The sequence below is a fragment of the Carassius carassius genome, chromosome 16, assembly GCF_963082965.1.
Source record: "Carassius carassius chromosome 16, fCarCar2.1, whole genome shotgun sequence".
In the NCBI taxonomy this organism is placed as follows: Eukaryota; Metazoa; Chordata; class Actinopteri; order Cypriniformes; family Cyprinidae; genus Carassius; species Carassius carassius.
Genome location: NC_081770.1, coordinates 14,181,602 through 14,203,929, shown reverse-complemented (window position 1 = coordinate 14,203,929; position 22,328 = coordinate 14,181,602). Strand labels below are relative to the sequence as shown.

The window sequence follows — 22,328 nt, the reverse complement described above, 5'->3', positions numbered from 1 at the left end:
ACACACACACACACACACACACCGTCTAACACTGCGTGCATTAAGCCACATGCATTCAGCTCAGACGCCACATTTACTGACCTCAATAACGAATGATCTAACTCTAAAACATCAACATGTTATGCTTCACACACACACAATATCATGACAACTTGCTTTCAGTTCAGCTTTTACATAAGTGACTAAAATAAAACAGATTATTCATCTAAATGAGAAAAAAACTGAACGAAGGGTAATGCTTTAGATGAGGGAACACATTCTCACTAATAACTAAAAATTTTCCCTCAGACTCTTAATTTGCTGCTTCACAGTAAGTAGAGTCGTTGTTGTAGTAGTTCGGTTTAGGCATGAGGTACGGGATTTACAATATGATAATGCAGAATAAAGCATTAATATGTGCTTTATTAATACTAAAACAGACAATATAGAAACTAGAAACAGGAATACTAATAAAGCAATATTTCATAATAAACATCCAGAAAGGTAATCAAACATTTATATTTTAATTTTAAACACCCGTGTGTTAAGGATTCTTTCAAGAAAAACTATTTCATATTTCAGTATTTAGTAAGTGAGCAGATTCATCTACTGTGAACAACATCTTGAACATATTTCTGCTTTATAAACATTATTGATATGAAATGGTATAATAAATAGTATACTATATAATAAGTATACGGTATATTATAATTACTTTTTTCTATAACTGTTCAATCTTGTTTAGTTGCATAATTTTTGCTCTTTTAGACATTTAGCAGTTTATTAATATTTCATCAAAGAGAATGAGTGAATGAAAGACTAATTATAATAATTCATGTTGCAGTCGATTAGAAACAGAAGTCAAGATTCAGAATCATATTAATCATAGATCAGTCCTGAAGAGTTGTGGTGTATTCTGGGTGATGATCAGTGATCTGCAGACGGTAGATGATCTGTGTGTATTCTGACAGACTTTTCTCATCTACAAACACAAACACATGCAGATGTTGAGTCAATTTATTATCAGGTGATGTTCCTGACACACTGATATTTTAGATTATAAGTACATACAAGTACATAGATTATAATACATTTAATTGTTTTCAAATTATTTTTGAAAAATATTGTTTTGTCATGTCGTAATACTTGCCCTCTGGTTTTTCTTGTTCACATTTCCTGCAGCAGCAGTAAAACACACACGAATAAATGAGCAGCAGCAGACAAATGGCTATAATTGGCATAAAATATAAACGCTGGACGCTTTCTGTAATAGACAGAGGGAATGGTCAGTCCTTTTCACTCAGGCTCCATCCAGGTGAGGTGAACTGCACAATTCTACACAATTTCTTTCTTCAAAAGAAAGAAAATGTGTTGAAAATGTTGCTGCTGACCTGAACATGTCTGACAGAGATCAGTGTTGTTGAGGTGTGTGGTTCGGTTGATGAATGAATAAGCAACAACACAACTGTAGGAATCATCCAGACACTCAAGCTCCAGAGGTAGAGAGAGATCAGGCACACTGATGCTGGACAATAAACTGTTTCCTTTGTACCAGGAGAGAGACACAGCACTCACATTCACAGCTGAACACAGCAGTGAACATCTGGACATTGATGATCTTTCTGATACTGAAGGGCTTTGAGGAAAATCACTGATGACTGGAACAGTAAGAAGAGCTACAAAACACAAAATACTATTCAATTCAATTTTTTTTTTTTTTTTTGTGTGTGTGTAAAGATCCTCAGTATTCATAGACCAATAAATAACAAGTGCACGTCAAGAGGCTGTGGACCGGATTATACATGTGCAATATCTTGATGCAACAGTTTTTGATATACAAAATTATATACATTTATCATTTAAGACAATTTATTTTAGACAATTCTTGAGACAGCCTTCACTGTCCCAAAAAGACAGCAATAACATTAATAAAAAGATTTCTTCAGTTTACTCACCATAGACAGCGACACTGAAGCTCTTGTGTTTGACATCTCCACTGATGATCTGTAGTTTATAAAGTCCAGAGTGTAATTTGTTGATGTTGGTGATGGTCAGAGATCCTGTCTGCTCATCTATCTTTAGTCTGCCTCTGAATCTCTCATTATTCTCTTTATTATCATGCACAGAGACAATCTGTTTATAGATTTTAGCGATACGAGTCTCTGAACTGTTAAATCTAAACATCCACAGTAGATCATTTCTCTGTATTTCAGTAACATCAGTGTTTAACATGACAGAATCTCCCTCCATCACTGATATCAGTGTTTCATCTGAATAAACATCAGACACACCTGGAACAAAACCGAATTTGACATGCTTCTTTGAGCATTTACATTCATGCATTTGGGAGATGATTTTATCCAAAGTGATTTACATTTAATTAACATAGTTTAACCAAATGTTGATAATCAATTTAAAGTATTTTAAAAATTAAAGTAACAAAGCAGACTACATAAATATATAACAATACATAACATATAATAGAGTAAATCTGCTGGTCCACTTAGCACTCAAGATTAATTGATGTTGGTTTATTCAATACAAAAATTTCATTATAATTAAATCAAATCCACTTACATTTTGTGAGGAACATACACAGACAGAAAACAGCAGTGTTTGACATCCTATTTCTCCAAATATGTCCGAAAACTCGTTGTGGCGTGAACAACAGAAATTCAAGGAATATTCTGACTATATACTACACCACTTTCTCAAAGTCTGAAGCTAAAATTTAAAATCCTCCTTCCAGTTGAATCTTGAACAGTGTACAGAACACACTGGATGAAAAATATTTAGTCCAGACACCATGAAGTGACACTGACCTAAATAAAGCACAAAACAGCAAACCTCAATGAAACGCTGAACCTGAGCTGCTAGTGTGTCAAAGTGATAAAAACAACAACCTGACAATAAATGCAGTTTCCTTTGAAAGTGAGATATAATGGTACTCTTCTGACTTTTGATTTCTATTTTTTTTCTCTCTCTCAGAAATACAAAGCACTCCAGTAGGTCAACTTTTTCCACATGAGCTCTTGTCAACTGGTATCTGAGTTTTTCTGCAGCTCTCACCCTTCTCACTTATAAATATAGTAACATAATCAGTACAGATTCAGAATAAGACGTTATTTCCCATCAAATACATAATCCATCTGTGCATACAAAAATGTACAAAAGAAAACAAGCATTTATGTGATTAAAAAAAGTGAGGAGCCATTAAAACCTATTAATCAACTGCCAAAGTGCTTGAATTCATGAATTATATGTACATTTACTTAATTGCACAGTTTTATAACTCGCATACTTTCACCAAAATTATTATTATTATTTTTTGTATATTTGTAATTTATATTACTTTACATTAGTTTACTAGTTTACAAAAAAGTACACAAAGTACACATATATAACTTTTCGATTTATTATAAAACAACATACTGCATTTCTTTCCATGAAATGTAACTAAGTAACGCAATAATGCAATGGATTACTTTTTAAAGTAACTTTCCACAATTCTGGGCACAAATATGCGACAATGTGTGTTCAACAACTTTTATGAATAATTTGGAGATAAAGTAGATCATTATAAACAAACATAGTTTGGTGAATAAACTCTAATGTTGGTTTATCTGAACATGTCCGACAGAGATCAGCTGCTTACGAAACATTTCAAAATGTTTGCTGTTAGACGGCTTTGATTTGGTCAACCATGAACAAGTGTCTAATTATTTTTAACTTATCTCCGGCCAGTTTTATAATGTAGACTCATTTTTAATTAATTTAATGAATTTGAATACTTAAGCAGTTATAACACAAGGAGAATGATACTTAATTGTGTTTAATGAAGCCCTGCTTAATAACACACATAACAAACACTACAAATAAAACACAATTTTACATAACCTTCATATTTAACTGTATTGAATTAGGATAGATTACATTTAAAAGATTACACTTCCATGAAAACGTTTGTTATTGTTTTGTAAAATGTGTCATTATACATGTTTGACTGCTTCAGAACAATTGGTTCAGTTGATTCAGAGATCCTAAAAGCTTTGTTTCTCCAGTGCTCAGCTGCTGTCATTTACAGGGGAAGGAACTTGTTGTTTATTCTCACATCATATTTATCACCAATGATTTCATGTTCCTACATTGACCACAAGGGGGCAGCTTTACTTATCCATTACCGTACTTTCATTTTAAATAGGCTTTATATTCAAATAAACAAGGTGCACAAACTTACCAGATTTTATTTATTTATTAGCTTAATTTTTAACAGAGAAAATATTTTTTTATTACTATTATTTTGCTCTTGTGTTGATTAGATTCTTAATTAAATATTAAAATAAAGTTTTTCTATTATCTGATTTTGTTAGTCACAGTTTATTTTGCAACAGTGAATTTAAGAATTATAGTACATTTATGCATTTAGCAGACATTTTTATTCAAATCGACTTACAGTGCTTTTAGGCTACACATTTTTACCTAATGTGTTCCCTGGGAATCGAACCCACAACCTTTTGCGCTGCTAACACAATGCTCTACCACTGAGCCACAGGAACACATATAGTAGAAATAATACAGAAATATTTTTTTCCCACTCAAATGGGGTTTAGAGAAGTGCACGAAACATTACAGAGATCAGTTATTTTTTCTCTTCTGTCTATATATATAGACAAAATTATTTTTAAAGATTTTTTTCAATTCTTTCTATACTTTTATAAATTACATTGTATATTTTAAATAATGCAAAAAAAAAAGAAGAAGAAGAAGAAGAAAGGTTTTGTGCCCCTTGGCATCACATTCAACGCGTGTTATATTTAACACATCCTGTTAGATTAGAAAACATCGCTCCCTGCTCCTTGCTCCCTGCTTCTGTTCTGTTTTACTGAGCTCTTCCAGAACTGAAGTCATAAACTACAGCAGCAACTGCAGCCACGCCCACCAGAGCAGAGACGACCAATCGGATCACAGCTTCAGTAGAACCACAACAATGAACAGAGTCTGAGGAAAGAAACAGAAGAACACGGAGACATTAGTGTTCATTTTAACCCTTTCAGGTCTGTAAAGAGCACTAACATTACCACTGACAGACCTGCACACGTGTGACAGAGTTGAGTGATGTTGAGATGTGCGGTCTGGTTTTTGATGGGATTGTTGATCACACAGCTGTAGATGTTGTTCTCCTGATATTCCACCTCCAGAGGTAGAGAGAGACTGATGCTGAGATCAGACACACTGATGCTGGACAATAAACTGTTTCCTTTGTACCAGGAGAGAGTCACAGCACTCACATTCACAACTGAACACAGCAGTGAACAATTAGACACTGATGAACGTTTAGATGATGATGATGATGATGATGAAGAACAGATTGAAGAGTTACTTGTGATGACAGGAGAGGGAAGAGGAGCTGGAAAACAATATAGAAAGAACAAGTAAATGTAAGTGTTATCTCAGTATTATCAATAAACAACATGATGAAAAAAATAACATGATTAAGATGTTTTCTTGCAAGTCTAATAAGAAGAAAACTTAATATTCAATGCAAAGTCAAGAAAGAAATTAATGATTTAATTTACAGTATCATCTCCAAAACAGTGTTTGAGCAGCTATTTGATATATTATTTCAACATTTTTCAGTTCAGCTGTAGTTCTGTGCAAGCATTTAGAAACTTTTGTGCAGAATACACATTTCAGACTAGAATAAAAAATAAATGAACAATTAGTGAGAGTTTACTCACCATACACAGTAACAGTGAATCTCTTCAGTGAGGTTTTTCCACTGATGACGGTCAGTTTATAAAGTCCAGTGTGTTCAGATCTGATGTTTCTGATGGTCAGAGATCCAGTTTGATTGTCCATCTGGAGTCTTTCTCCGAATATTCCATCATTACTGACAAAAATAATGTTTATTTGGTCTCTTTTAATGATTTCAGCTATTCGAGTGTTTTGAGGTCCAAACGTCCACCGTATCTGATCGTCTCTCTGTATTTTAACATCAGTGTTTAGAGAGACAGAATCTCCCTCCAGCACTGACACTGACTTCACTTCTTCTGTATCACCAAACATGCCTGAAACACGTGAAAACAAAGGAAAAATCTGTCATTGTCACAAACCAAAAAGTAACATGCGTATATATAAAAAAAAGCATCAAATTTTAAATATGTCTTTATAACTTAGAAAGAAAAAGAAAAAGCAGTTTACTGACAAAAGATTATTTGTATGTGCACTTATATATTTGTGCAGGCTTTTCCCGAGATGACCACACAACTTGAATGAAATGAAATGAAATCTGATTTACCATTTGTGATAAGAATCCATAGACAGATGAAAGCAGCATCTGAATTCATATTCCTCCAAATATGTCTGAAAGATTTCTGATAATGTATGTGCTCATAGCACCATCGAAAACGTGTTCAAAACGACAGCCACATAAGCAGAAACAAGTCTGCTCATAGAGGAAGAGAAAGACAGCTTGATGACGCTTTAGCACAGCGCTTAGAAGGAAATAATTACTGAAATTATTATTAATTTAGAACTACTTCACCATATACTGATTTTGATTACATGCGTTGACTGAGAAATTAATTGTTAAATTGTTAAAATTCTAAATTCTGAGTTTACTGGAGAAAACATTCTTCACACATTCAATGGACAAATACAGGAAAACAGGACAATAAACCAAATAAACGTATTTGTGATTTTGGAATGCATAACAAACCATATATGAACTTCCTTTGGTTATGACTCCACCCCCTGAGGGGGTGTTAGGGGCTTGGCATCTTGAGACAGCCTAGATGCACTTGTTAAAATTATTAGAACCACAAGAACAAAAGATAAAGCAGACAATTGTATTTACTCATAAGGTTTAGTGCAAACCATTAGCAAAGTTGAAATACAGAAAAGAAAGGATGCTTCTAAATTAATAAATAACTATATTTACTAATGTTATCTACTGATGTTGAGGTCAAATCAATTGGCAAACATGAAACTGACAACAGAAGCAGTCCACTGCTCAAATGCACAAGCACCAACCACATACATCCCATAATAGATCAATTCTCATATACTGACTGGCTATTTACCCAAAAACAAAACAAAACCACATCGGTTCAGTTCACACGTAAACGTATGGCCTAAATAAACCAGACCACAGCAGATCTCGCTCTGACTCAGAAGCTCAGAGATGTCACTGTGTCACAGTGCATGAAGACCCTCGTGTTTGTTCCACTCACAGGCCTACTGAAAATCCACAGCACAAAAAAAAACTATGCAAAATCATTTCATATATCATGGAAATCACCTGTTTATAAAGTTTTCTGTTGGTAAGGAACTTTAGATGCAGATCAGGGGTGTGGGAACAATTTAAAAATGCGATGACACATATAAGAGGATCTGGGATATTCAAACTCCATCTGAAATATTCAGCCCTGGAGAAATTACATTTTTACATCTTCAGTTAAAAAGCTGAAATGTAATGTCAGAATTTGATTACAAAACGCAATAATATCAAGCAAATCGAGCTTGAGCACAGTTAATTCATGATAACAACGTGAAAACAATGTCATTGGTTTGAACACAAAGTCCTGTTCACTGGTTTTAATTTAAAAGACAATGCATCCATTATAATGATACAAAATAAAGTAAACTGTGACATATTATACCCAACAATTCTTCATACAGTGGACTACCAGTAAAACTGATGAAAAATTTGGGAACATAATTATTCAGACACGTTGACCGGAGCATGTTTTGCTTAAGTCTTATTTCTTTAATTGCTAATGTGAACTTTTCACACAACAGACTGAACAAAATTAAGCATTACTTGGTAATTGGTCAAAGTATTGATAGTTGTGCAATTTTTTGTCATGGCAAAGCGAAGAGAGCACCGTGGAAAGAAACAGGGTCTGGGTCCAAGTGCAGGAAAAGACTTTTAATAAACTGAAACAAAAAGGCCAACATGGCAAAACCAAACAGGTTCATACTCAGCGACAGCTAATCAACAACATACATGACTAGAAATACACTCGCACTAGAAATACAAATGACAATTAATTCAGCCAGGCAGAGTTGTGCGTGAGATGAGAATATATAGTCTGTGACAACGGGCAACAGCTGTGTGTGTGAGTGTGTGACCAGGTGTGTCGAGTTTGGGGTAAATGAGTCCGGGAGAGTGGGAATTGACTCCCTCTGGTGGTGACAGGGAGAAACAACGGGTCCGGACTCATGACAATTTTGTCATACTAACATTTGTCTGAATTTTCTAAACTATAGCAAATAATGTGAGAAATGTTGAAGGTGTCTGAATACATTTTGGTTTGATTGTATACTGTATTTAATTTTTACAGTGAATACTATGAAGTGCAATTTTACATTTGAATATTCTGTTTCTGTACCTGGAAACCTACAAACTTAATCAGTGTTTAAATAGCACAAATAAATAAACATACACATTAAACAATTTCAAACAGGGCCCAATAGTACAACTTGCACTGGGGCCCCGCTGACGCCAGCTACGGCCCTCACTACAAACACATCAAACTCCATCTGGTCTGCGCTCATGAACATCAACACAAAGAGACTGTGTGAGGGGAGGGTTTTTCCCGTCATTACTGAAATTACATCCTACAAACAGCAGCTGTCGGATGACTCAGTGGAACATTTCATAGGAGGAGGGTTCAGTGGTGAGAAGACATGACAAAAGGATATTTAGAAACTTCATTATATATCAGATAAATCATGTTTTAATTTGAGCTCATTTTGAGCAGGTTTAGTGAAACAGGAAACGGCCTAAATAATTATTAGTTATTTTCCCAACAATGTTCTTGTACACTTCATCTTACACTGTTTAATGTTAATCTTGATGTTCTTCTCTTCACGTTAACTGTAGTGTAAGTCCAGCATCAAACATCCACAAATCAACCTCACACCTGCTCATCATCTTTGAATCGTTCAGCACCGCAGACAGTGAATCATCATGAAGCATCTGCTCAAACACGAGGACTCCTGATGAAACACGGGAGATCTAGTTTAGGACAGATGTTTCCCAGAGACGTTCAGTTCATCATAAACTGAGTTTCACTGTGTTGTGTGTCGATAGTTCACAGTTGTCTCTGTTCTGTCCACATCCAGCGAGCCTAACTGTAAGGAAGAAACATTCAACATCACAAACATGACTAAACCTCTGAGCTGACAGGAAGTAGATGAACAGAACTTAATTCATTCCTGGAACTGTAAAGTAAATAAAGTAATATATAACGTAAAATCATGATCAGATAAAATGTTTACTGACCTCTGGCTGATCTTCCTTCTGAAGGCAGTAGATGATATTTGTGTATTCAGACATGTTTTGCTGTTTTTGCTCTGAATGTCAGATCTACAAACACAGACACATGAGGATATGATATTCGGTTTGTTAAATAGATTTCTGCCATCTAGTGGAATGTGATGCTATGATAATAAATAATAACTCTAGAGATACACTGCTAAAAATGATTTCCTTAGTATTTTTGTCTTGATTTTTATTATAAATATCTAAACATTCTTTAATGAAGGTGCAAGCAAAATTACTTGATATACTATGTCTTGAGCAGTGGCGCTGGGCTGGCGGCCATCTTGTCTGGAGACACAGGCGTAGAGTCAGCCATCGTGTGGTCGGTGTATCCCATTGACTACGATGGTGAAGGTACCTCGTGAACCCCCAAAAGTCCAGGACCTTCAGCACCTCATCTCCCACCGAGGCAAAGGGTCATCCAGGCAGTTGTTGAACAAGTCCTTCAGTGCCTCATCATTATACCCCAGTCCTTTCGAAATCCCACACCGCTGGATCTGGGCATGATGGAGTCCTTCTGTCATGAACGCACACACAAACAAAGAGATCCAGATGCAGTGTTTTATTAGGGGAATCCAAGAATCAAAATCCAGTCAGGCAAAAGGTCAATATTCAGAAAGGCAGTCCAAAACAAGAAACACAACAAACACTAGGGAACACAAAAAAGCAGGGTGACATAAACCAAGGACTCCATGAAAATGATAGAAACAGACAGGGTATATACGGACAGGTGAAAATGATGAAAGTGGGAACAGCTGAGTGCAATTAACAGGTGTGCAATTAACAGTGATGAATCCAGACAAAGGCTTGTGGGAAATGTAGTACCTGCAGTGGGGTGACTATATGGGGAAGTGAGACCACTAGTGGACACCCAGGGATACACAGACCAGAAACTGTGACAGACATTTCTTCCCCACTGTGTCAGTGTTGTGCCTGAACGCGTTCATTGAACGATAGTTCATGAACTCGTTCATATTTTGGGCGAACGTGAACTGAACGTGCTGTATTACTGCCTGATGAACGTTACTGTCAACTCGTTCATTCTGGTGTCTGTGAACGGCACGCTCTCTCACGTTAACTTCGTTCAATAGGGTGCCAGATTACTATAGAGCCTTCCAATCGAAAACCCGGCTAAAACACACCGTAAACGGGTATTAATATGTAGCGGAAAAACACCCAATCTGGCAACACCCGCCACCAGTGTCGCACCGCCGTCCGCCGCATGCATGACGCGTCATCAAAAAAAAAAACAGCTTACGACAGCAGCATGTTAATTAATTAATTAATTGTATTAATCAAAAAGCATGTCTAATTAATTTAAATCATAACACTTATACATTTTCACAGCAATTTATTAAAAGTTTAAAAATAAAATTACATGTTTAGGGCCCTATGAAATGTTTTATTTTTTCTTCACCATATGTTTGATCTTTTGAGCATGTTTAATTATTTAAAACAATAAAAACAACTTAATTTCTTCAATTTTTCTTAAAATAGCCTTATGAAATGTTTTTTCCCCTCAGAAATTCTGTTGTGTATTTACATTTTTCTGGTTATCAAATGAAGGCATAAACCATTCATTTAGATTTTCTTTTAAATATTGAAAATTAAGCAAACTTTATTTTTGGTAAACAAATGGGATTTACTATTAAAAATAAAACATGGAAGAAATGTTAAGCAAGAGATGCTTTAAAGCGCGAGAAATAGAAGTTTCCCGTCCCGTTTAAACGTGCAGTACGTGCTCTTGTTTATTCAACGAAGCCTTTTGGAAAATCGATCAGTTTTAAAATCGTGGCGAGTCTCCAAAAATAAATAAATGTATGGGAAAGACATCCCACATCACAAGCACCTGAGCCCAACTTCAGTCTACTCATCCCCTTGTCTTTAACTGCGTTTGTAGACGGCACTGCAGCCAAACCGATATACACAACACAGACCGGAAGTTAACTTAGGGTCAGCTGCGTGCGCCCGATAAAACCGTCTATAAGATGACATTTCAGCACTTGACAAACGGAGAGCGACTCCTACGTAGCACTTGAAGAGAAGCTGTGTGATTGCTTTACATGCAATGTTGGGACAAACCATAATGAACAATCGTAAAATTACTCTAGGAACACTCTTAAGCACTAAGATCAATCGTTATCGGGAAACCCGGCCCAGAACTTTACACAGAGGCAAACACGACATGTGTAATGCAGGAAAGCGCGTTCCCATAGTCTAGTAAAGTAGTGTAGTTATCAATATTATTAGTGTAATGCATTACTTTACTTTGTTACCCAAAAAAGTAATATAATTACTGTTAATCTGTTACTTTGTAACTCGTTACCCCCAACACTGATTCTGCAATAGGAAACCATGTTCTAAAACCATACACTTCTGTTTTATGGAGGTCATCTGCACTAGATTTAATACAGCTATAAAAAACTCCATCTGGTTTGCGCTCATGAGAATCAACACAAAGAGACTGTGTGAGGGGAGGGTTTTTCCCATCATTACTGAAATTACATCCTACAAACAGCAGCTGTCAGATGACTCAATGGAACATTTCATAGGAGGAGGGTTCAGTGGTGAGAAGACATGACAAAAGGGATATTTAGAAACTTCATCCCTTCTGAAAAAAAAACAGCATATGCTGGTTAGGTATTTTTTTACGCTGGAATGCTGGTTTAAAATGATCCTTTGCTGGTTTATGCTGGTCCTTTGCCGGCACATGACCAGCATCAACCAGCATCCCAGCGTCAAAACATACCTAACCAGCATATGTTGTTTTTTATCAGCAGAGATTATATATCGGATAAATCATGTGTTAATTTGAACTAGTTTTGAGCTGGTTAGTGAAACTGGAAAACTGCCTAAATTGTAATAATTTTCCAAACAGTGTTCTTGCACATGTCGTCTGATTAATGTTCAACTGTAAATTCAGACCAGATAATAACAACTGCAATAACAACTTCTACAGAAGTCCAGCATCAAACATCCACAAATCAACCTCACACCTGCTCATCATCTTTGAATCCTTCAGCACAGGAGACATTTAATCATCATGAAGCATCTGCTCAAACACGAGGACTCCTGATGAAACACGGGAGATCTAGTTTAGGACAGATGTTTCCCAGACACGTTCAGTTCATCATAAACTGAGTTTCACTGTGTTGTGTGTCGATAGTTTACAGTTGTCTCTCTTCTGTCCATATCCAGCGAGCCTAACTGTAAGGAAGAAACATTCAACATCACAAACATGACTAAACCTCTGAGCTGACAGGAAGTAGATGAACAGACCTTAATTCATTCCTGAAACTGTAAAGTAAATAAAGTAATATTTAAAGATCAGATCAAATGTTTACTGACCTCTGGCTGATCTTCCTTCTGAAGGCAGTAGATGATATTTGTGTATTCAGACATGTTTTGCTGTTCTCTCATTGTCAGATCTACAAACACAGACATGTGAGGATATGGAGTATATGATATTCAGTTTGTTAAATAGTTTTCTGCCATCGAGTGGAATACGATGGCATGACAATAAATAATAACTGAAAATACAACTGCATAAAATGGTTTCCTTAGTATTTTTGTCTTGATTTTTAGCATTAATATCTAAACATTCTTTAATCAAGGTGCAAGCACAATTACTTGAGTTATTATGTTTTGTTTACTGAAAAAAAGGTATCAAAATTTGGTTAGTTTTTGCTTAAAACAAGAAAAAAAATTGCCAGTGGTGCAAGACTTAATTACAAGATTTCATTGTTTTAAGAAAAATCTAACCACAAGACTTTTAGAGAACAAGACTTCAACTTCGCTTCTCAGGTAATGTTTAGATTGTTCTCAGGTAAATGTATTATTTAATATTTTAATATACAAACACAAAGTATATTAATATATTAACAATAATAAACAGTAAGCTTTGTCAGTTACTTGCCCTTTTGTTGTGCTTGACACAGTTTCCTGCAGCAGAACATGATTATAACAGCAGACATGAACACCAACAGCCACACACTGACGATTATCATCAGATTCAAATATGGATGCTGGCTCTGATCTGTAATGAACATGGAGAGAAAAACTTTCTGTTCTGAATTCAGCCAAAATAATATTAAGTGTTTGTCTATAAATAGGAAACATCACTCTTACCAAGAGCAACAGATTAAGTAACATCACTGACCTGGACATGTCTGACAGAGTTGAGTGATGTCCAGATGTGTGGTCTGGTTTGTGATGGGATTGTTGATCACACAGCTGTAGATGTTGTTCTCCTGATATTCCACCTCCAGAGGTAGAGAGAGACTGATGCTGAGATCAGACACACTGATGCTGGACAATAAACTGTTTCCTTTGTACCAGGAGAGAGTCACAGCACTCACATTCACAGCTGAACACAACAGTGAACATCTGGACACTGATGATGATCCTGATGATGATGATGATGATGAAGAAGAACAGATTGAAGAGTTACTTGTGATGACAGGAGAGGGAAGAGGAGCTGGAAAACATGAAAGACCGTGTATGTATTATAATCAACAAACTATGATAAAATTAACATGACACACACAGATGTTTTCTTGCAAAGATAATCAAAAAGAAACCAGCATTTTAAAGGCTGAGAAAGAAATGAATGCTTGTATATCTACTCTAAAACAATGATTGATCATTTGAGCAGCTATTTGATATATTATTTTAACATTTAGAAGGTGATGTCAGTTGTAGTTTGGGCATCATACAGTATATAATTTGCAGCATTGTGAGTTCAGACGATTATAAAAAAAATTAATTAATTCTAGCATTAGTGAGAGTTTACTCACCATACACAGTAACAGTGAATTTCTTCAGTGAGGTTTCTCCACTGATGACGGTCAGTTTATAAAGTCCAGAGTGTTCAGATTTGATGTTTCTGATGGTCAGAGATCCAGTTTGATTGTCCAACAGCAGTTTGTCTCTGAATCTCCCATCATCACTGACGAAAATAATGTTTATTTGGTCTCTTTTAATGATTTCAGCTATTCGAGTGTTTTGAGGTCCAAACGTCCACCGTATCTGATCATCTCTCTGTACTTTAACATCAGTGTTTAGAGAGACAGAATCTCCCTCCAGCACTGACACTGACTTCACTTCATCTGTCACAGCGACAAACACACCTAAAACAAAGTTTTTTTTTTTCAGAAAAACAAAAGATGTTCATTGCATATTAATAGTGATGCATGAAATGAACTAATCATATGCCACATTTATCTTATCTGAACAAACCAAACAAATAAAAAACATCAAGCCTAGTTTTATATACATATGAATTCAGTAAAAGGAAAATTAAAATCACTTACACTTTGTGAAAAACACCAATAGACAGAAAACAGCAGGATTTGAGATCATCTTTAAAATATGTCCGACACGAAGAACAACAGAGATTCAAGAAATAAACAAACTATGTTTTCTTCAGATGACTTGATGAGTCCTAAATTCATGAACACACTGCTCACAAATACAGCGTTTGAGTCCAGACCGAATAAACTAAAAGAAGCAGACCACAACAGATCTCAGTGAATCTCTCAAACTGAGCTTCTAGTGAATCAGAGAGAATGAAGAGCCTCAAACAAACTGATAACAGACAGTTTCCTAAACTGTTTCACAAGCAGGAGACTATATACTGTACATCTTCTGACTTTTGTTTTCAGAGGTTTTATTTTTCTTACTATAAAAGTATATTATTTCAATATTCCTTCATCTCTCACTAAATGCTTCCTCATATCTCACTTACAAACCACATCCTGTGAAACCAACAGACTGCTAACCACGTTAACAGAGAAACAGTCCAATCATGTGACTCAAAATGTTGTCTGATTCAGATAATTAAAAATAAATAAATAAATATATATATACAACAGAATGACAGCGACAGAACATAAAACACATAATAAAAGAATATAAAAATACAAAAAATACAAATAAGTAGACAAGGAATGACAATATACAAATTGACAATTGTAGGCAGGTATATTACAAAAATGCAGTTATGTATGTACATGTTTATTATGTGCAAATTTTAAGTGTATACTAAGTATGTGTGTTAGATAAATTAAGTGTATGTGTATATAAATATAAAGTGTAGTGTGTTCAGTGTGTTCAGTGTGTATCAGCTGTTCATAAGATGGATTATGAACAGCTGATAGCTGAATAAATAATAGAATATATATTCTATTATTTATTTCAAAATAATAATTAAAATGCTGTTTATTTGGACATTTCTGTGACATAAGACAAAAAAATAAAGAAAAAAAATAAAAGAAAAAAGAAGTACAGAGAGCATGTTGTAGTGTGTTTATTTTTCTACAGACATTGATACTACAACACAATAAAAACATTAGGTACAAAAGAACAAACCTGCAAAAGGGGCAGAAACTGCCAGTATGCTTCAGGACAAATGCTAAAACCTATTACAAACAGTTTTAGTGAATATTTTTCATTCTTTCAAGAAGTTTAGCTTCAGTTTGTGATCAGTCTTGAGCTACATGTGGACGTTTACAATCTGTCAGCATTCTTTAGAAAAAATGCAAATGTACTTGAGCAAATGTATGACATTCTGCAATATGTCACTTAAGTACATACTTGGATTGAAAGTTTCACTTCTTACTGAATACTACTTAGGTGAAATTGTTTATAATGGCTTGGTATGCTACAATGTTTATCGCAGTAAATTCATAGTTTTCTACCAGCAGGGGCTGACTTGATCATGCTATAGGTAAAACTCAAAAATAGTCAACAGACGGAGCCTCAGTGATTCAATGACTGTATACATTCGGGTTAGACTCAATATACATACTGTTTGTAGCTCTGGCTGATTCTTTCTTTCTTTTGAGCTATTTTTCCCCAGTTTTTCATGACTCTTGTTTTATAACCAGAACTAGGATAGTAATCACATGGATGGGTGTGAAAATAATACTACACAAACCAGCTAAACTCAAGTCTAGACATGATTATACTGCGTAAGGTATGAAGCTGTGCAGCCGCAGACAAGATTGAGATCAGAAATTAACGGAGCATCCCATTAGTTAAAGTGAAAGGTTGCCTGTTGTGAATACTCTACAATTCAGGTCTTTTTCAACCAGTAGATTTGCAGTTCAACTTTGAGACTTGGAGCTTTGTTACATACTGATATTTGCTCCAAAATGCTCTGGCCTGTAATAAGTTGAGCTTTATAATAATACAGTCTGAATGATCATCATCTGAAAGACACCTTTGAATACTCTGTCTGATTCTGTCCATTAGTCTCCTGTAAGAAAACAGACACACATCAGGAAAATACAGTAAAAATACTGCATATGCTTAAAGCATAACAATTTAGAAACAAAACAAAAAAACAAAGTAATACCGGGTGACACCGAATAGTCAATGAATCGATGCTTTGATTCGAGGAGCCTGATACAACTACCAATCTTACAGTCAAATATTCGCAGGGTGTTATTGATTATGCCATTTTGACTATATGGGGGAGCTCAAATGTCTGATTTAACATAGAACTACCGGATTTCTCCCAATAAGTTAATATACAGCTTATTATGATAAAGCTGTAAGAATCTGAAAAGGAAGTAGCTTCAAATTAATATTTTAAAGTGTGTGAATAAATCCAACCACCCCTCTAGATTTATGTTTCACAAGAGGAGCATCTTGGCGGCAGGAATTTAAACTTTACCAAGACTCAAACTGACACAGGCAGAGACTGGACATTTTCGAACTGGTAGGGTACAAGTGATTTCAAATCATTTCAGCTGGTGAATATATATATCGTGGATATACTATTTAACTGATATAAGATGCATTTGGTTTTGAGTCAAGTGCTTCATTGTAGTATTACGGTAATAACTGTTCAGCGCACAACGCGAGCAGGACAAACTACAATGTAGAATATTAGTAATTATGACTGGGACTGTTATATACATACTATTATAATGAGAAGACCATTATACTAAAATGCTGTGTATTTTTAGAGTTTAGCCGCTGTGTTTCTGCACATTGTTTTGTGTAGAACGCATCCACAAAAGGAGTTCACATTCAGAGCCGCGCAGATATGAGCATTCGGGCACTTTTTGCAAATAGCCTTTACGTTTTAATATTAACGTTATGTTGAGTAAATAACGAAGCATATTCTATATGAAATTATGAGTTGAATACCATTGATTAAAAACTTGCTATCAAATGCGTCACTCTGCTGGTCATCTTCAGCATGCACAGCTCAAAACATTAATGCAGAACATTAACTGCTAACGTTTAAGAATAAAGTTATAATGAGAGCTATTGCATATTATTACACTGTTGTAAAAAAATTGTGTTCGTTACACATTTTCCCTGTGTGCTAACATCAGTAATTATGTTAGTCAAATGTCTGACTTGACTCAATGTATTTTGACCAGACCCCAAACATATGATTCGAGTATTAGTCGAATATCGGCAAGATTCAAAAATTCTGATTCGGCTATGAAAATCCTTAGTCGGGAACACCCCTAGTAATACCATTTATAGAAAAGGAATGCTGTGAGAAGTTTAAATCCCACACAAAAATGGAATGCTTCAAGATCATGTAAGTACATGCACAGAGACACAGAAGAACTGAACTGAAGCCAAAATTCATAGTCAATGCACTTAAAACTACCAAGAACACGAGGGTAATCATTCGAGATCTTAAGTCCTTTAAACAAGAAAAAATACAATGTACAGTTTTTTTGGGCTGTTTCATAACTCTGGCCACAAAATAAAAAAGCAAGTAAGAGCACAGTTTTGAAATTATTCATGCTGCAGCATCATACATATAAAAGTGCAGAGAACAACAAACACATCTTACCAAATCTTGAGCTCTGTTTGTAGTAATTATTGCATCAGTACCACCTCTTCCACAGTAGTCCGAGCTGTTTAGTAATGATATATTTACAAAATAAAATAAATAAATAAATAAAAAATTGTTGGGACATTTGAATACTAAAACTGCTTAAAAAGCTTTTTTTTCTCTCTTTTGTAGGTAACTTACTTTCTTGTGTTGATTGTTTTCGTCTCCTGCGATTGGACATGAACACAGCTGAAGCTGAGATCACTAGCAGCAGCAGCAGCAGTAGCAGTATTATAATAGCAATCATTAGATGTTTGACAGACTCAGACTGACCATCTGCAATGAATGAAGCAAAATCCCTCATTACTGTATAATAATTTTGATAATCGATTAGCCAATCAATTATTTACTTAATTGGATGAGAAAAAAAAACTATTCCTGTTTTAAATTGTTTAAATATAATTTGCATTTATCAAGTTTTCATAATTTATAGATCATGCCATGATCCAGTCACTGAACTTCCATTAATTCACCACCAGAGGTCATCATCCACATCACAGACTCTCATACTACACAGTACACCCTGGACTACATTTGCCATGCTCCATTTCACCAATCACATTCACCTGAAAACAATCACACACAGCTGCCACCAATTACACACACACAGCACAATCATCAGACATGCTTTATAAGCATTGGACTTGCTTTCACACACTGCTGAGTATTGTTCTGCACATATCCCTCTCCTAGCGATAGCTGCTATACCAAGCCATTCTGTGTTTGTTTTCATAGTCTTGTTTCTGTTTCTAGTTTTCAAAGTCTAGTTTCAGTTTATAGTTTTCATACTCTTATCTTAGTTTCTAGTTTTCGTAGTTTAGTGTTTTTCCTGCCTTGCCCTGTTTCTCGTGTTTTGACTCTTTGCTCTGGATTCTGGATAACCCCTCTTGAATAGCCCTCTGGATATTATTCGTTAATCGAAAACCCACGCATGCCCTAGGAATATTCTTTGTCTTGCCATCTATATACCTGTTTGCCAGTGTTTGACCCATGTCTGTTATGACCACGTCTCTGTGTAATAAAAGCTAACACATGGATCCACACATCTCACGACTCGTCAGCCCTGTTACATAATACTCAGCCACACAAGGATCCAGCAGCTGTTCAGGTGAACACTGGTCAGGTATAGTATGGACAGTACAAAAACACTATTTGTCATTAAGCAAAGCCCATGATCACTGGATGACCATATTAGAGAGTTACCTGACAATATTTTGATAGAGATTTTCTGGGATGGCATAAATCAACCTCTCCAATCAAACTTAGATGCGAGGGTCCTCATTCATCACTCTGTCAGTTCCCGGACTATGCTTTGTTGTCTGTTGGCTCTTTGTTTACTGTGGGTGTCACGGAGGAGGAACACGACATTACACTCATTCCTTAAATGGTGGCTGCACAAGGGCAAACTCACAAAATAGCAGTGAAAGCAGAGCCTGGTCACAAAATGGCAGCCACAACAACACCCTATCAAGTCACTGTTGATCTTCCAGGGTCGAGTCACCGTTGATCTTTCAGAGTCAAGTCAAGTCACCGTTGATCTTCCAGAGTCAAGTCAAGTCACCGTTGATCTTACAGAGTCTCGTCACGTCTCAGCTGAACTTCCAGAGGATCGTCACTTCTCAGCTGAACTTCCAGAAGATCGTCACTTCTCAGCAGAACATCCAGAGGCTCATCACATCTTGTCTGTTGCCAGAGCCTTGAGGTCAGCTCTTCAGTCTCCCAGACTGGCATCCAGCATGGAAGATCCACCACTGCTGTCAGTAAGAGCAGCTGGTATCCCAAAACCAGTGCGTTCAACCCCACCTGTGCAGGAACTGATTCCCCAGACTGAAGTGCTTCCCATGATGGGGATTTTTATATGTTGTGTTTGGGCTGCGTACACCCCTACTGAAACTCTAGAGGTTGTGGCGTCCACTATGATTTCTCCAGAGGTTGCAGCTAATGCTGCAGAACCTTTCGAGGTACTGGCGCTTGCTGCTGTGTCCCCAGAGGTGATGGCGTCCACTGCAGTTTCACCAGAGGTGGTGGCATATGCTGCAGAACCTCCCGAGGCAGAAGTGCTCATTCAGCTCCTTGCGTGGTGGTGGCGCCCAGCAATTCACTTTCATCCTGTTATGTCACTGCCAAAGGAACCATTGATGAACATTGTTTCTGCCCTGCTAAAAAGACTATTAATGAAATCGCCCTGTTTTCTGTAGATGCAGCTGTAAATCTTCCAGAGGTGGAGGCATCCGCTGCAGACCCTCCAGAGGTGTCCGTGGTATCAACTTGTGAACTCTCGTCCTGTCCTGTCACGGATATGGAGACCATCTATGAACTTCCATTCTGTCCTGTCATGGCTATGGAGGCCATCAGTGAATTCCGTTCTGTCCCGTCCCAGCTATGAATGCTGTCTGCAAATCCTCATTCTGTCTGGTCAAGGATATGAAGGCCATCTGTAAACTCTCGTTATGTCCTGTCATGGCTATGTTGGCCATTTACGAACTTTCATTCTGTCCTGTAATGGCTATGGAGGCCATCTGTAAACTCTTGTCCTGTCCTGTCATGGCTATGTTAGCCATTTATGAACTCTCGTTCTGTCCTGTCACGGCTATGGAGGCCGTCTGTAAACTCTCGCTCTGTACTGTCATGGCTATGGAGACTGTTTATGAATTCTCTGTGTTCCCTGTCTCGGTCCCTGAGACCAGGACTGCACTGCCTGTATTGTCTGTCTCTGCTTTCTCTAGGCCCCAGTCTCTGCCATGGGTCCCAACCCCATCTGCTCTGCCCTGATGGGCTCCAGTTCCACCTGCTCTTCCCTGATGGTCTCCAGTTCCACCTTCTCTGCCCTGATGGGCTCCAGTTCCACCTTCACTGCCCTGATGGCCTCCAGTTCCACCTGCTCCACCCTGATGGGCTCCAGTTCCACCTGCTCAGCCCTGGAGGGCTCCAGTTCTATCTGCTCCGCCCTGGTAAGTTTCTGACCCATCTGCTCAGCTGTGGTGGTCTTCTGCTCCACCCTGGTGGGCTTCTATCCCGTCTCCTTGGCTGTGGTGGTCCTCTGCTCTGCCCTGGTGGACTTCAGTTCCATCTACTCCGCCCTGGTGGGCTTCTGTCCCATCTGCTCAGCTGTGGTGATCCTCTGCCCTGGTGGGCTCTACTTCCATCTGCTCTGGCCTGATTGGCTCCAGTTCCATCTGCTCTGGCCTGGTGAATTCCAGTTCTTTCTGCTCCGGCCTGGTGGACTCCTGTTCCATTGGCTCCACCCAGGCTTCCTGCTCTGCTGGCTCTGCCTCCGTCCCTGGCCACTCCACTTCCACGTGGACTTGCCCCACCATCCCTCCCCCTGTTCGGACTCCGCTCCACCACCCTCCTAGATTGTATAGAGCATCTGGAAGCTGCTCTTTGGTGGGGGTGGTGTTACGTCATGATTCGTCACCAGGGGTCATCAACCACAACACAGACTCTCACACTAAACAGTACACCCTGGACTACATTTCCCACTCTCCATTGCACTAATTACATTGACCTGATAACAATCACACACAACTAGAGCCCCAGATTCAGATCCCCTGTAAAGAGGATTAACCTTGTCTCAGACGACCACAGGGACAAGACCACAGGAAACAGATGATTCTTCTGCACAATCTGATTTTGCTCCAGCCTGTAATTGAACTGCTGGTTTCGTCTGGTCAGAGGAGAACTGGCCCCCCAACTGAGCCTGGTTTCTCCCAAGGTTATTTTCTCCATTCTGTCACCGATGGAGTTTTGGTTCCTTGCCGCTGTCACCTCTGGCTTGCTTAGTTGGGGTCATTTCATTTACAGAGATATCATTGACTATGATTACAAATGACTGACCAGACACTATTTAAACTGAACTGAGATGACATCACTGAATTCAATGATGAACTGCCTTTAACTGTCATTTTGAATTATTGACACACTGTTTTCCTAATTAATGTTATTCAGTTGCTTTGACGCAATGTATTTTGTTTAAAGCGCTATATAAATAAAGGTGACTTGACTTGACACACAGGTGCCACCAATTACACACACACAGCACAAACATCAGACATGCTTTATAAGCATTGGACTTCCTTTCACACACTGCCGAGTATTTCTATGCACATATCCCTCTCCTAGCGATTACTGCGATACCAAGCCATTCCGTGTTTT

General features: G+C 37.3%; 2 protein-coding genes and 1 long non-coding RNA gene across 4 annotated transcripts in view; all 3 read right to left on the bottom strand.

The window, feature by feature from the left end:
• Nucleotides 1-869: 869 nt before the first annotated feature.
• On the bottom strand, nucleotides 870-2,322 carry LOC132159361 (uncharacterized). The gene is made up of 3 exons (XM_059568869.1): nucleotides 1,935-2,322; nucleotides 1,371-1,655; nucleotides 870-961 (listed from the first exon to the last, which is right to left on the bottom strand). Exons 1-3 carry the CDS (start codon nucleotides 2,320-2,322, stop codon nucleotides 870-872), a joined length of 765 nt encoding a protein of 254 aa, XP_059424852.1.
• Nucleotides 2,323-4,724: 2,402 nt separating this feature from the next.
• Nucleotides 4,725-22,328, bottom strand: part of LOC132159625 (uncharacterized) — a 54,255-nt gene continuing 36,651 nt past the window's right edge. Inside the window, exons 1-4 of one of the 2 annotated variants that reach the window (XM_059569200.1) lie at nucleotides 6,278-6,651; nucleotides 5,718-6,047; nucleotides 5,069-5,386; nucleotides 4,746-4,977 (exon numbers count right to left, since the gene is read on the bottom strand). In XM_059569200.1, the coding sequence (XP_059425183.1) occupies nucleotides 4,859-4,977; nucleotides 5,069-5,386; nucleotides 5,718-6,047; nucleotides 6,278-6,326 (816 nt within the window). In that variant the 5' untranslated portion in view covers nucleotides 6,327-6,651 and the 3' untranslated portion in view covers nucleotides 4,746-4,858. Of the gene's footprint in view, nucleotides 4,978-5,068; nucleotides 5,387-5,717; nucleotides 6,048-6,277; nucleotides 6,652-22,328 lie in introns of those variants that run through there. The other variant, XM_059569199.1, reaches the window with a different exon arrangement.
• On the bottom strand, nucleotides 9,063-9,422 carry LOC132159635 (uncharacterized). The gene is made up of 2 exons (XR_009437888.1): nucleotides 9,269-9,422; nucleotides 9,063-9,117 (listed from the first exon to the last, which is right to left on the bottom strand). It is a non-coding gene; the product is annotated as an uncharacterized LOC132159635 (long non-coding RNA).